The sequence below is a fragment of the Jaculus jaculus genome, unplaced genomic scaffold (assembly GCF_020740685.1).
Source record: "Jaculus jaculus isolate mJacJac1 unplaced genomic scaffold, mJacJac1.mat.Y.cur u25, whole genome shotgun sequence".
NCBI classification, from domain to species: domain Eukaryota; kingdom Metazoa; phylum Chordata; class Mammalia; order Rodentia; family Dipodidae; genus Jaculus; species Jaculus jaculus.
This window is the reverse complement of record NW_025423515.1, coordinates 166530-182661: the sequence shown is the minus strand read 5'-3', so window position 1 is coordinate 182661 and position 16132 is coordinate 166530. Positions and strand designations below refer to the sequence as shown.

Here is a 16132-nt window from a genome sequence, read left to right as displayed (position 1 = left end):
TTGTAGTCACCTTTACATTACTGAGACAAAGAATAGAACCAAAAGAAGCTTATGGGAGGAAAGATTTTGTTTAGGTTTACAGACTCACGGGGAAGCATCATGATGGCTGGAGAAGCTTGGCACAAGCAGAGGCTGGGCATCACTTCTGACATAGCAGGATAAGAAAAGCAGCTGGAGAGTGAGCCCAGCTCTAGCAAGGGAGAAGCTGGCCATAATGCTCATAAGCCCACCCCAACAATACCCCTTTTCCAGCAAGGCTACACCTCCCCAATTGCCACCATCTGGGGACCACACATTTTATGAGAGAGATGTGGTTCAAAACATCACACAGTGTCCAACTCTGCCCATTTAGGAGAAAATCCCCATCTTAGAGGAATCCACCCCATCCACACAGAAAGAACATCCCTGTCTTTTCTCTGTAACTGATGACTAGTTCATTAACTTGAAAGGCCAAATCTATTTAGGTGGATTTTTGGCTGGTGGTCATTGGAGTTGTTTCTAATCTTTTGTTGTTACAGATGGCATTGCAGTAGATAAGTTGCATGTGCATTCCCATTCATAGAAAAGAGAAGTTACTACCGTAAATGCTATTGCCAAATATAATTTGCTAGTTACTGTCAACTTGCTCTCAATTAGGTCTCTCTGTACTCCTGTGAACAGTGCAGATGTCACCCTGACAGATGGAAAAAGTTTTAATTTGCATCTTATTATCTTCATCCATGTTAAAGTGCCATATTTAGCCACACTTAGCTCAGGATATATGTACTTTCATGTCTCTGATTACCAGTGACTTTTTAAAAAGTTTTTTATTTAATTTTTTTTATTTAATTTTTTTTAATTAACAACTTCCATGATTGTAGGCAATATCCCATGGTAATGCCCTCCCTCCCCCTACTTTCCCCTTTGAAACTCCATCATATCCCTTCTCCCTCTCAATCAGTCTCTCTTTTATTTTGTTGTCACGATCTTTTCCTCCTATTATGATGGTTTTGTGTAGGTAGTGTCAGGCACTGCGAGTTCATGGATATTCAGGCCATTTTGTGTTTGGGTGGAGCACATTGTAGGGAGTCCTATCCTTCCTTTGGCTCCTACATTCTCTCTGTCACCTCTTTCTCAATGGACTCTAAGCCTTAGAAGGTGTGATAGAGATATTGCAGTGCTGAGCACTGCAGTCACTTCTTTCCAGCACCATGATACCTTCTGGGTCATCCCAAGGTCACTTCCATCTGAAAAGAGGAGGTTCTCTACTGAAAGTGAGAGTAGCATTAATATATGGGTATGAACATTAAAATAAATGCTTACTGGGCAGTTTGATAAGCATAGTATATGCATTTAGCCAGACAGCAGCAGATGTTTTATCAGGGATATATGTATTCCCTCACATGGAGTGGGCCTCCAGTCCAATTAGAGGCCAGTTGGTTTCCACCATGACAGATGTGCCACTATTGCACCCATTGGCTCATTTGGCCTGGCTGACAAAATATACCGCTTGCAGTGTCCACTGTTGAGTATATTCACTGGATTTTTCTCTCTCCCATTGAATTGCATGCAGAATGGCTTCTTCCAGCTTTCTGTCAACTGTGTATACTGGTGTTTTATGAGTATTTTTCATTGCTAAGGAAATTATTTCTGAAGATTATAAGTTGCAAGTTTGTTTTCTCCATTTGTTGTTTATGTTTTTAATATTTTACTTTTATTTATTTATTATTTGACAGAGAGAGAAAAATTATTTGAGAGAGAGAGAGAGAATAAATAGGGAGAGAGAGAGAATGGATGTGCCAGGGCCTCCAGCCACTGCAAAAAAACTCCAGATGCATGCGCCCCGTTGTGCATCTGGCTTACATGGGTCCTTAAGAATTGAACTTGGGTCCTTTGGCTTTGTAGGCAAGTGCCTTAGCTGTTAAACCATCTCTCCAGTCCTTATGTCTTAACTTTATAGATATTTTCTATCTATAAGGTGGAAATTCCACCAGTCAATCAATCAATCTATCTATCTATCATGTGGTGATATATTTATTTTTGTGGAAGTGCTCTACAGATCTATAACCATGGTTTCTGAGATTTATGTCCTAGTTTAAAATGTGCCCTTTTTCAAATTTATAAAACAATACCCTCATGGATTCTTTTAGTGTTTTTTTTCTTTTTTCTCTTTTTTTAAATTATGTTTTTTTCATTTATTTATTTGAGAGCGACAGACACAGAGAGAAAGATAGAGGGAGAAAGAGAGAATGGGCATGCCAGGGCTTCCAGCCTCTGCAAACGAACTCCAGACGCATGCGCCCCCTTGTGCATCTGGCTAACATGGGACCTGGGGAACCGAGCCTTGAACCGGGGTCCTTAGGCTTCACAGGCAAGTGCTTAACCGCTAAGCCATTTCTCCAGCCCTTTTTAGTGTTTTTATCATTGCATTTCACATGTTTAAATATTTAATATGTTTGACTACATATTTTAACATAAAATCTAAGATGCAGATTCTATTTTATTATGTTCTGAATGCCTACACACCTGGCCTAAAGCCAAAGGATCTGCCAAAGGATTCCCCCTTACAGATAGTCCTGGAATGCTCTCTCCATCTTATGCTGGCTTCTTGTCCTTCTCAAACTTTCTGTTCTAGTCCCTCTGCCCAGTCTGTGTGTGCTTGCACTGTTGTCATGTCATGACACTTTGTCTCATAGGTGGTATGGCTGGCTCTCCTGGTCATTCAGCTTTTCTAGAACTATTTTGCTCATGTTTATTTATTCATTTTTTCCACATGAACTTTAGAGCTTCAGTGACCCATATAAAGATAACTCATTGTAAATTCTGTTTGAATAGTGTTTAAGTTTGCTGCAATTACCTTTGTTGCTGGGACAAACATCCAACCAGAAGCAGACTATAGGAGGAAATGGTTTATTTCAGGCTTGCAGACTCCAGAGGGAACATTATCAAGGGTGGAAGAAGCTGCCTTACTTCCATCAATTTACAGCATAGAGACACTAGCAAGCAAAAACAGCCAGAGCTCCAACTGGCTCCCCCTACACTTAGTAGGGCTAGATGACAAGATCTGCCATCAGTGACACCTAGCAGGCTATAGGAGACATACATAGGAAATTTAACCTTAACCAAAAATCTCTGAGACTGTGAGGGATGTGAATTCACATTCAAAAAACACCACAAAACTATAAATTAATTTACTCCGGGTCTTTATGTCCAGAGTCCCCCTTTGATAGTCTATGTGCTTCTCCTTCTAATCTCTCCTTATATCTTAGAAGCACTTAAAAATGTGTCCATATGACACATGCATATTTTTATATGCCATTTTATTTTGGGGGATATAACAAATGACACATCTTCCATTTTATCTTCAAACTGGATGTCACTGGAATCTAGAAAAGTGATAAAGTTTGCTCACTGTTACATAGCCTGTTAATCTTATTAAACTAATCTTGTTTTTACTTAGTTTGCAATATATTCACAAGTGTAAGTCTCAGCTATGTAAGCATATTGTTTAAAAATGGTGATATGTCAACTTCCTATTTCCAGCAGACACCTCCAGCTCTCTCTGGGAGGTCTTCTCTCAATTCATCATCCTCAGAAAACCCCCTCACAGGCTTATCCAAGAGGTGCATTTGATCTGTCCAAGTTGATAATAGAAATTTAACTGTCCAAATATCAAATATGTGTGTGTGTGTGTGTGTGTGTGTGTGTGTGTGTGTGTGTATGAATGCACCAAATTGCTTAGTTGTGAGATAACCAATATCTACTTTCTCTATTTTCATACTATTAACAATCCTTAGTACACAAGGTTGGCTATACTGTTCTCAGGACCCAGTGGTAAAAGAAAATGCAGGAGGAGTCCTTGCTAAAAATATTGAGAATTTCCAGATAGTAGAATATTGAGTCACACATAGCTATGTTGAATGAATACTTGTTAAATGACCCCATTGTTGCAAAGGATAAGAAAAATCCCCTTTGAAGTATCAGTTTGCAGACTAGTCACTTGATGGTGACTGTCCTGAAGATGTAAACTCTTATGGTTCTCTAAACCATCATCAAGGGCTGGAGAGATGGTTCAGGTGGTAAAGTGTTTGTCATATAAACATGTGGACCTGAGTTTGGAACCCCAGTACCCAATAAAAGCTGGGCATGCTAGCATATGCTTATAATCCCAGTGCAGAGGATAGAGAGATGGGTCCCCTGGGGCTTGTCTGCTCTGTAGCATAGCTGCATTGGTGAACTCAAGATTCTGTGAGAGACCCTATGTCAAAAGCAAGGTAGAAAGTAATTGGGAAGGCACCTGACATGAACTTCTAACCTCCACTTGCCTGTACACACTCACACAAACACAGAAGCATACAGGCCACACACGTACACAAGCAGATAAAAATAGAAATAAAATTCATAAGCTGTCTATTGTGTCTTCTTTTTTCCAGAAGGAGTCTATAAGCTCAGGGCTGTTGTTCATGAGTTTCATGGAACTGACATGGAGCTGGGACCATATTTTGTGAAAATTGGCCATGAGGATATTTCTGTGTTCATGAATGCTAGCAGTGTTCATGAGGATGAAACCCTTATCTTTGCTGACTCCCACCTGAAGCAGGAAGGTAAAACTTGTGTTTGGATGTTGCGCAACCAGACATTCTCTGTAAACACTGCCTGACTCTCTGAGTTGTATCCAAGTTAGAGCCATTCTGAATTAAACATAACCATTGTTATTTGTTCCTTCGTGCAGAAAATAGTTATTGCAGAGTGTTGTGTGCTGGGGGTTTCAAAGATGAATTTATACAAGGTCCTAACCTTAGGCAATTTATAATCCAGCAAAGGCATTTGGATATACATATAAAAAGTGGGAGAGGGCTGAAGCGATGGCTTAGCGGTTAAAGCACTTGCCTGCAAAGCCTAGGAATACAAGTTCAATTCTCCAAGTCCCACGTAAGCCAGATGCACATGGTGGCACATGCATCTGGAGTTCATTTTTAGTGACTAGAGGCCCTGGCCTGCTCATTCTCACTCACTCTCTCTCTCCCTCTCTCTGTCTCTAGCATATATATATATTTTAAAAAGCAGGAGAGAGGACAGAAAATTGCTCAAAGAAGGGCATGGCCATGGGCTGGAGATGGCACTATGTATAAATGAGGAGACATGTCCTACCTGAGGTAGGAGTTGGTATAACTGATGAGCCATGAGAACAGGTATGGGGCACTGTCTGAGTGGATGGCATAGCCATAGCCCAAGCCAAATGTGACACTGAGTTCTCACAGTGTTAGGAGCTCTCGAACTTTCTAACCCTCTTCTGTCTGCACACTCTCCCCACGGCCAATACCTTGTTACTCACCTTTCCAGTTTTCATAGAGGAGGAATCTGAAGTTCAGAGGCCAGCAAAAGTCACAGGAGAAATTCTTGGCACATATTTTGGAGGAAACATCACATTCCAACAGAGCCAGATGGGAGCTAGTGAAGGATAGCTAGATAGCAGCAGTGATATTAGCCTGAGTTGTTATAGAATATCTTAGGGAACCTCCCCAGCCAGCAGTTTATAGGAAAATAACTTACTATGACACCTAAATTTTCATTTAATAACCTATGGTTTCTGGGAAAGACATTTTCAACCCATTCAAGGCACCTCTATTCAAACACTTCCCTTCTACCTTTCTCATCTTCACACTCCCATTGGTCCCACTTTCCCCTTCAGCAGTGTTGCAACTGCTTTCAACACACACACACACACACACACACACACACACACACACACACACACAGAAATATAAATGATAGAAAACATCCATTTTTTTTAACCTATCAGTACACTGTAGACAGCCAGTTGGCCATTCATACTTATTTGTCTTATGTAAATTTTGAGTAAACAAACAGCCTGTCTAGCCCGTGGGTAAGTCTAAGCCATGTACCTCCCTGGGTTCTGTGCCAGGATTTAGAGTCACAAGGTCTAAGTCTTAATTTAGCTCAAAAGTAACTGGTTAATCTAGTGTAAGTCTACAAAACTCATAGTTTCAAGCCTGTCTGGTTTCAGAGCAACAGATTTTGAAAATTATTGGAATTAAAAGATATAAAGCTAAAAATGGAAAATAATGATATGTGTGCTTGAGGAAAAGTCAGTTAAGATTTTTCTTTCTCTTACCATGTTTTTTCTTGTTTTAGGCACTGTTGTGATGCATCATTTTTCATCCATTTTGACATATAATGTGTCATTTACTTCTCAGACCCTAGTGGGAAACAGGCAAGCTTTGTCCAGTGTGAATGTAGAATATGAGCTGCAAGGTATGTTTTCCTCTAATTCAGATTTACCCAAGTCTCTCTCACTGTCAGATGAGAGCCCTGAAGACAGAGGCAGCACAGGTTCTGCTCAGCCTCAGGCCTTCCCCGGGCCCTTCAGCTCTTGCTTGCCTACAATTTGTTCTGAGACTTCCCTAGAAACCACAGGATCTGGGGCTCCCATAGAATCTGAAAGAGGGTGGGACCTCATACAGTTATCTGCTAGCTCTACCCATTCTATGCCTTCCAAACACAGTTCTCAAAAGAGCTGCTGCCTTGTGCACTGTCTATGATGACCTTTGACTTGCAGCTGCACCTTTGCTCAGCCCTGCATTCACATTTGGAGGCTCATCCCATTCACTCAGCCCTTGACTAAGTGACAAAATAGAGAGGTTCACCTCTAGGAGAATTCCAACCCTACTATGACATTGTACTCACATCTCCCTCTCTTTCTTATAGCAGTGTCTGTCTACACCAATGGAACCGTGTTCCCCACAGACACAGAAGTCACCTTTGTGGCTGTTACCAAGGAAGCCACACCCTTGGAGTTTGTGTGGTATTTTGGAGATGATCTTCCAATAAGGACAACCTCCAGAAGCATTCAAAGAAGACTTGATGTCCCGCAGTGGTCCGTCAATGTGGTCATTGGTGATGGAACAGCCACCACTCAGGCTAAAGATTATCTCCACTATAAAATAGTTTTAAGGGCATCATGCTTTTGCTATAACTAACTAACTACTAAGTATTTCAGGCATATGATGGCAAAGAAATAGGGCTCGCTTCCCTTCACTGACAGGATGATCCCAGGTTTGAATGTCATCTCAGCCACCAGGGTCACCATAGGTAATACTGCCTTCAAGGGCAGAATTCTCATCCCATTTAGAGAAACAAACTAAATAGTGAAGAAAAGAAGCTAAAAATACCATTTCTTGCCCCCCCACAAGGTGCAAGTTCCTGGTGACTGATTATTCCTACAAATTAAGCCCCATGCCCCTGCCTGTCTGCTGAAGTGACGTGGGGCTTCTCCTCGTCTTTGTTTTCTTATTTTCTCATGTGCCTCTCCTGCCCTTGTGCCCCATCCTCAGGTATGCTGTGATGGTCAAGGCCTCCAACAGCATCAGCAGTGTAGCCTCGGGGCCCCACCTCGTCAGAGCGCAGAGGAGAATTGTGGCTAATCGGCTTATGTCCACCACCTCTGCCCTGGTGAATACCAGTGTGGCCTTTGAATGCAGACTCAATTCTGGCACTGATGTTGCCTACCTTTGGAACTTTGGGGATGGCACTATCAGTCTGGGGAACAGCTCCACCAGCCATGTTTACAGCAGGTAAGAATGTGGGCTGGAAAATAGCCCACTGAAGTTGATACCTGGGGTCAGCTCCCCTAAGACATGTACTTGGTACCCCACAGCTGATGTGGGTGGCAGATGGTGAACAGAGACAATCTGAGACAGGCTGGGGTTCTGGAGTAGCTCTTTGTCCCAGGGAAAGGGGAAGAGGAGAAAAGATGCTTTTAGTCTGTCTGCAAGGGAACCATGGGGTACAGTGGGCTGCTCACCCTGGATCCCAAGCTAGAACAGTACTCACAGGCAGCTGTATGAACAGGAGATGGCCAGAGACAAATAGGGGAGGGCCCCAACAGAGATGCAAAGACAGGCACCGATGGAGCAGGTCTGCTGCAGGCCAAGTGAATGGGAGAAGGAAGGAGGTGGGCGGACAAAGGGAGCTACACAGTGCATACTGAAAAGGGACCTCAGTGTCAGAAGGTAGAATGTGAACGTGGCTCTTAATTCAGCTTTTACTGAGCACCTGCTGTTTATCTGGATCAAAGCATTATGGAGATAGAGTCATGTGTCACTGAATAGCCAGAGGCATGTTGAAAAAATGTCATTCGTTTTGTTTTGTTTTGTTTTTTTTGAGGTATGGTCTCACTCTAGCTCAGGCTGTTCTGGAATTCATTATATAGTCTTAGGGTGGCCTCTGGCTCACAATGATCCTCCTACCTTTGCCTCTCAAGTGCTGAGATTAAAAGCATGTGCCACCACACCTGGCTTCATCAGTTGATTTTTTTATTGGGGGGGGGGGTTCGAGGTAGGGTTTCACTCTAGCCCAGCCTGACCTGGAATTCACTATGGAATCTCAGGGTGGACTTGAACTCACAGCGATCCTCCTACCTCTGCCTCCCAAGTGCTCGCCACTAGGCCCAGCATTCATTAGTTGATTTTTATCAGTGTGTGAACATTACAGAGTGTGCTTAAACAAATCCAGATGACATAGATGAGCCACTTGATGTGGCCTTTGATACAGTTAAGAGAGGAGGTGAGAGATGAAGCAATGGCCAGGTAATGCTCTATACTATATACAGCAAACTTTGCTTTTGATAAGTATGAATACATTCTAAAATAACAGAGTAATAAAGGATACTGAACACAGACACCAGTGACACAACTATGCATTGTCATCAGTGTCAGGAGTACACTCTAAGAAGCAGTGCGTGACCTTGTGTACTGAACCCAGAAACCAGTGACAGAACATTCATTGTCATCAGTGTCAGGAGTACATTCTAAGTGAGCAGTGAGTGACCTTGTGTACTGAACATAGAAAGAGTGACACAACAGAGCATTGTCATCAAGTGCTGCACATAATTCTTAGTATGATAAAACTTTATATGGGAACATGGAGATGGCTCAGTAGTTGAAGGCACTTTCTTGCAAAGCCTTTCAGCCTGGTTTCAATTTGTGAGCACCAATGTAAAGCCAGGAGCAAAAATGTTGCAAGTATCTGGTATCCGTTTTCAATGGCAAGAGTCTATGGTGCAACCATACACATACATTAGTAATTAAAACTACTTTCAAAAGCTTTGTATGGGGCTGGAGAGATGGCTTAGTGGTTAAGCGCTTGCCTGTGAAGCCTAAGGACCCCGGTTCGAGGCTCGGTTCCCCAGGTCCCACGTTAGCCAGATGCACAAGGGGGCGCACGCGTCTGGAGTTTGTTTGCAGAGGCTGGAAGCCCTGGTGCGCCCATTCTCTCTCTCCCTCTTATCTGTCTTTCTCTCTGTGTCTGTCACTCTCAAATAAATAAATAAAAATTATATATAAAAAAAGCTTTGTATGACTGGCAGTATGGTACTTATATTTATCTCAGCGTCATGATGGACTCATGAGCAGTGCATTACACTCATATATCTGGACAGCTATGATTTCACTAGACATTGGGAATTGTGCAGTTTTATGATCCCTGTTTTAGACCCCCATCATTAACCATGGAATCATGATTACATTACATCCTGAATTTCTTCCTGGGATCCCGTGCTGCTCCTCAGGAGAACTTGCATTTCTTCCTGGAGTTCCAGGCTGTTCCTCAGGAGAACTTGCATTTCTTCCTGGAGCTCCAGAATGCTCCTCAGGAGAACTTGCATATCTTTCTGGAGCTCCAGGCTGCTCCTCAGGAGAACCTGTATTTCTTTCTGGGAGTCCAGGCTACTCCTCAGGAGAGTCTGCATTCTTCCTCGAGCTCCAGGCTGCTTCTCAGGAGAACCTGCATTTCTTTCTGGGAGTCTAGGCTGCTCCTCAGGAGAACTTGCATTTCTTCCTGGGAGTCCAGTATGGCTGGTGACAGTCTGGATTTTGTAAACTCCAATTTGTGATCTGGGACTCTTTTACCATTTAAAGCCCAAAAGTGTTGAATTATTGCCTATTTTGTATCATTTGTCCTATCAGCATGTATTTCCTGGTGGGTTGAGCTAGGAACTAACTTCTTCCCACAGTCTTTCTGTGCCACATCTTTCCACAGTTGGGACTGTTCACCCTTCTCAAGGCCTGGGTAAAGCTATGTATTACTGGCAGAGCCCTTAAAGATTGGTTAGCAAATCTGACCCCTGCAACAGAGAATAGAATAGGTACACTGTGCCCAGAGACCCTCAAGCTTGGGTCAGGAGTGCACATTACACCAAGAAAACTCTGGAGCCCTGTGGTCAGCAATTGGCTGGGCTGTGGATGCTGGGTATAGCATATCCTCATCTGGATGTGTCAGGTTGTTTGGGGGGCATCAGTGTCAGTTTTTTGAGCAATTGGCTGTGCCTATGCTGGGTGGACAGTGAATCCATGAAGTTGACAGTGAATGGCCTCTGTGGAGATCAGCCTCATGATCCAGGCCTCTTGTGTTCCTCCTTGTTGGGCTAGCTTGCCATCAGTATGGGACTTACACAGATTCCAGATAACCCTGAAGAGTGAATGAAGACTTATGAACAGCAATCTTCATCTCATTTCTCTATTTTCTGCCCTTCCAGAGAGGGAGAATTTACGGTGGAAGTCCTTGCCTTCAATAACATCAGCTCTGTTCCCCTAAGGAAGCAGCTTTTCATTGTGCGTGAGCCCTGCCAGCCACCCCCAGTGAAGAACATGGGGCCCATGAAGGTGCAGGTAGGGTAAGACTTGGGCAGTCATTCTAGCCACGTTGCCTGCTACCTCCAAATTACTGAGCTTGTTGGGGAAAGAAGGAGCTTTGTCAAGTTCACCCCACTGCATTCTACACAAAGGAGCCCCTGTGGGCTTGGAAGGATGGGCATGTCCTTTTGGAGGGAAGGCATAGATGGAGGCAGGGTACTGGAAGCCTGGCCTCTTATATGTGAATAAGACTTTTATTTGCCCATTTGACCCTGGCAGCAGCACAGACTTGCTTTGAGTAGCTCTTAAAAAATTTTTTTTGATGGTGTAAAAAATTATAGCATTTTCAGGAGAAAGGAAAATCTGACACCAAAATGAAAAGAAATGGCCAATCATGTGTTGAGCACCAACTACAGACTGGGACAAGTAGGGTTGCTTTTATTCCTCCCATTCCTGAGATCTTTATTTCAAGTCATTTTATTTTCAGCTGACACATGCAAATCATATCTGTCTGTTACTGATCATTTGCCAAAATGCTTTCTGTGCCAGGTCAGGTCCCAGAAGCCCCAGGCATGCAGTGGATATCAAAGAGCACATGCCATTAGCCTGCAGACTGGGGCCTCTGGGAAAACTGAAGGGACTCAAGGAAAGGGCCATAGCCAGCACAGCTTCTGACCAGCCAGGGGTATGGCCAGAAATCTGGCTTGCTATGGGATTGACCCATGGATGGCACCTTTGTTTGATTTATTTTTTATTTCTAATTTTTGTTATTGTTGTTATTTTACTATACCTTATTGTTTTGAAGATAGAACCTCACTGTGCAGCCCAGGCTGTCCTTGAACTCACAATGTTGCCCAGGCTGGCCTCAGACTCTTCATTGTATTGCTTCAAAGCCCCTGAGTGCTGAGATTCTAGGCCATTGCTCCTGCACACGGCTCTTATGTTTTTTAATTTATACCTATTTTTGCCTGATGCATAGAAACCAAAGCATTATACATATTAAAGAGTTTGGTTTTTAACCTGAAAAACATTTTTATTTGAGTTTTCTGTAAAATAAAGGAAACAATATCAGTAACTTTTGTTCTTTATACTGAATATGTTTTCTAAAGTTATAAAGAAAAACTAGAATTATGTGAAATCTGGCTAGCAGGAGATAGAAATCCACTGCTAATTATATGATGTCTTTATTTTTATTGTTTTTCTGGTGCTGTTATACATGGTGCGTGTGCACACATGTGCACATGCATGCTTGTGAGTATGTGTATTGGTCATAAAGTCTGACTCACTTCACTGTTGGAAGTGTGATCACTTTCTCTTATTAAATGATCTGGAGGACATGATTTTTTAAAAAGTTTTTAAAATTATTATTTTTTAATATTATTTTTATTGACAACTTCCATAATTGTAAACAATATCCCATGATAATTCCCTTCCCCCACCTTCCCCTTTGAGACTCCACTCTCCATCATATCCCCTCCCCCTCTCAATCTTAGTCTTTTATTTTGATGTCATGATCTTTTCTTTCTATTATGATGGTTTTGTGTAGGTAGTGGACAACATGATTTTAAAGGAGGCATTGTACTAAATTCTAAGCACAAATTCAACACCATTTACCAATGTCTTCATTGTTGAGCATTGGTTGTTTCCATCTTTCTATAACTACAAATACTGGCAAAGGTGCTCCATGAACATATATTTCTGTGGGTCCTTGGCCTTTGCATAGTAATAATATTTGCATGCCACAGAGCTGAGGAACAAGGACCTCCTTCTGGAACTTTGACTCCTCAGCCTTGCTGTGCAACCGCCAGTGTGTCACAGTGAGGAGCCAACTTTAACCTCACTTGGGAGCTATGTAGTTTTAATGTGTGCTATTATTGTTTTTTAAAGGTAGGTTAGCCCAGGGTGACCTGGTCTCACTCTGTAGCCTTGTCTGTCCTTGAACTCATGGCAGTCCTCCTACTTCAACCTCTCCTGAGTACTGCAATCATAGGTGTGATCCTGCATGCATGGCTATTAATGTGTGTTATTGTTTTAATGTGTGTTTAGTTTCTGAAAATTGAGATTTTGGTCTTAAAATTTGCTGTAGCCCACATAAGCCTAGGTGCCTTGGAACAAATTCTAGAATTATATCATATTCAGTGTAGAATGCCAATTTGATTAAAAACCCCTCTTCAGTTTCTTCCAGAAGGCTCTCCCTTGCCAGCTTTATTGGAACCAGTAGAGGAAAACGTCTTCTTGGGGGAGCCCTTGCACCCAGCACCAGCTTCAGTGTAGGGGTTGTCCTTGGGAGGTTCCATCCTGAGGTCCCTTCACCTGGATTGATTTTCCATGCATTTTAAGGGCAAACTTGACTGGACTGGTGTGAAGTCAGGTCCTGGGTATTGAGGAGGTGTACAAGCACTGTTCCCCAAGGATGAGCTTGGGAAGCACAGTGCGACTGAGAGGGAAAGGGCTGTGTAGAAGCAAGCAATCATATTGCCCTGACGTTGTTGACCCTTTTAGTTTATTATTAGCAAGTGGACTTTTGTGTATTTATGAACTGATATGAGTATTGTAAATGTTTATTTTGGGTTTTTGTTTTGTTTTGTTTTCAGGCTGGCATAGAACTCACTATGTAATCCAGGCTAGCCTCAAATTCACAGTATTTCTTTCACAGCCTCCTGAGTTCTAGGACTATAAGCCTAGTTTTGAGATTCTTAGCAAAAATAGAATAGAAAGAACAGTAGGAAATACCCATCACTTTGAAAACCTAGCAGAATCATATGAGAAGACTGCTGGAGCTAGTCCAAAGAGAGTCCCCCAGGATTCAAACACGCCACCTAGGGGATCTAAAAGAGACTGTCTATAAGCTGAATATATTAGTATTTTAAAAACCAGTGATTGGAGCTGGGCATGGTGGCGCATGCCTTTAATCGCAGCACTTAGGAGGCAGAGGTAGGAGAACCACCAAGAGTTTGAGGCCACCCTGAGGCTACATAGTGAATTCCAGGGCTAGAGCGAGACCCTACCTTGAAAAACAACAGAAAAAAAAAAAAGAAGAAAGAAGGAATGAATGAAAAAAAAGGTTGGAGAGATGGCTTAGTGGCTAAGCACTTGCCTGTGAAACCTAATGACCCCGGTTCGAGCCTCGATTCCCTAGGACCCACGGTAGCCAGATGCACAAGGGGGCACACATGTCTGGAGCTCATTTGCAGTGGCTAGAAGTCCCTGACATGCCCATTCTCTCTCTCTCTCTCTCTCTCTCTCTCTCTCTTTCTCTCTCTCTCTCTCTCTCTCTCTCTTTCTCTCTCCCTCTCTCTCTCTCTCTCTCTCTCTCTCTCTGCCTTTCCCTCTCTGTCTGTTGCTCTCAAATAAATAAATAAAAATACAAAGAAATTAAAAAAAAAAAAACAGTGACACTAGGGCTGAGGATGTGGCTCAGGGGCTGAGTTACTGCTTAGCATGCACAAGGTGCTGGGATCAATGCCAGGAACTAATATGCAGTGATGCTAAAAGACAAGTTTTCTTGTCCCCACAAAGCAAGCAAACACACATAAGTCACAGGCTTCCTGTAGAAGTAATGGGCACCCCAGTTTCTGGCTCTGACTGCAGTGAATAAAAATTGAGGCATTTATTTTTACTTTTCTTAATAAGCTTTATTGTCCTCCATTATGAAAAATCACTTTGCCTTTTACTGGTTTTCTTCTCTTTCTTTTGTTTATTGTTTTGTTTTTTTCAAAACAAAAGAGCTTTTTTTTGCATACCAAATGAACCAGTTGTCTAAAGATATGTACTAGAGACAGTACAATACATTTTTTTATGAACTGACTTTATATTAAGAAAGTGTTGCTATTTGTTATTGTGGAATAAAATTATGTTTGTGTGAAAACAGCCTTAAGTTGTATCCTTAAGTTTATTGAGAATATCTCTCAATATAGCTCTAAAAATGTCATTATTTCTGAGAATGACAGAATGGTTCATCAAAGAAAAATAGAAAAGCCAAGTATGTATCACATATATTACAAATAACTCTTACTATTTTTTAATTTACATTTTTTATATTTGGAACATTTATAATTTTATTTTTTTATTAAGTAGAAACTTTGTATGGGTACATTATGTGTCAGTATAATCATTTCCCTTCTCCCTGCCACCATTCCACTGAGGGCCTTCCTTAGTGGGATTGCTGGTATTCACCATGGAGTTGTGGATTATGAGATGTGAGAACGTCAGTCAGTCATTGTGGGGGTGGCAATGCCTCCGAATATTCCCTCCTAACCACCCTGTGGTTCTTGATTCTTTCCACCCCCTCTTCTGCAAAATTCTCTGAGCCTTGGTGGGTATGCTTTAAGTCTACTTTAGTGTTGAGCTCTTAGCATGTTTTGGATTTCTGCTTTGGTGAATCTTGAGTATCTTCCATGTTTGTCTCCATCACCCTGATGCAGGTTGTCAGGCTAGCCATGGAAGCAGCACTCTTGCTCACTCGCCAGTTCTTCTGTGGTTTTGTCTGGGCCTTGACTGCTGTGCTAGGGGTGGGTCATCTGTTGACGGGGAGTCAGCTATATGTTCTTTTCTGGTTGATAGATTTTGGTTGCCCTAGGTTCTCGCTGCTTTCTGAAAAAGAAAAAGACTCCAATGGAGTGAGATCAGGGGGATAAGCATTGTTAGTTTGGAGAGATTTTGATGGGTGTAGCTTCACTTTTGGACAAAGACTAGTGGAAGATTCTCATTAGAGTCCATAATCTTGTTCTCCATAGGATTATGACTTGGTTCCCAGTTCCAGCTATGGGTTTCTTTCCACTGAGTGGATCTCTTAGCCAGTCAGAGACCCATTGGTTACCCACCTAGATTGTGTGTCAGTCTTGCCCAGGTGTGTGTCTTGTCAGGCTGGTTGCTTTCATGTAGCAGAGTTCCCTGTTCGCTCACAACATTGTTGGCAATTTCCCCCCAGCAGCTTAGGTAGTGCTTTTCAGCACTATACGGGCTACCCATCTGGGAGCTGACTTTCTTCCAGATTTAGCCAAATTTCTTGGTATTATTCATAGGCAGCAGGTGGAGTCTTCAGCAATCTTCTTTCATCTCAGGTGGGTACTCAAGTGCTTTGAGAGAAGCCTGTATTGTTTTGGAGGCCTTGTGCATCTCTCTGTTTATGGTACATCTGTCTGTAGAAAAGCTTTTTAGTTTCATGAAATTCCACTGGTTGAGTGACCGTTTAATTTCCTAGGCCACTGGGGTATTGTTCAGGAAGTCTTTCCCTATTCCTATACCATAGAGAGATCCCCCTATTTTTTCTTCCTGGCAATTAAATGTTTCAGGATATAGGTTGACGTCTTTAATCCATTTGGAGTTTATTTTTGCACATGTTGAGAGGAGTGGTGTAGCAGACAGCTTCAGGTTCGCTGAGATGTACTTCCAGACCAAGCACAGTTATGGAGGAAGGGATATTTATTGAAGCTTACAGATCCAGGGGAAGTTCCATAATGGCAGAAGAAGCTGGTCTGCCTTCACAGTCCCAAGCAGAG

At 42.3% G+C, this 16132-nt stretch overlaps 1 protein-coding gene across 1 annotated transcript in view; it reads left to right on the top strand.

Moving 5' to 3' along the window:
* Nucleotides 1–16132, top strand: part of Pkd1l1 (polycystin 1 like 1, transient receptor potential channel interacting) — a 185013-nt gene that overhangs the window by 46378 nt on the left and 122503 nt on the right. Inside the window, exons 3-7 of the mRNA XM_045141375.1 lie at nt 4413–4583; nt 6136–6255; nt 6709–6877; nt 7335–7574; nt 10535–10667. Coding sequence (XP_044997310.1) covers nt 4413–4583; nt 6136–6255; nt 6709–6877; nt 7335–7574; nt 10535–10667 — 833 coding nt within the window. The remainder of the gene's footprint in view (nt 1–4412; nt 4584–6135; nt 6256–6708; nt 6878–7334; nt 7575–10534; nt 10668–16132) is intronic.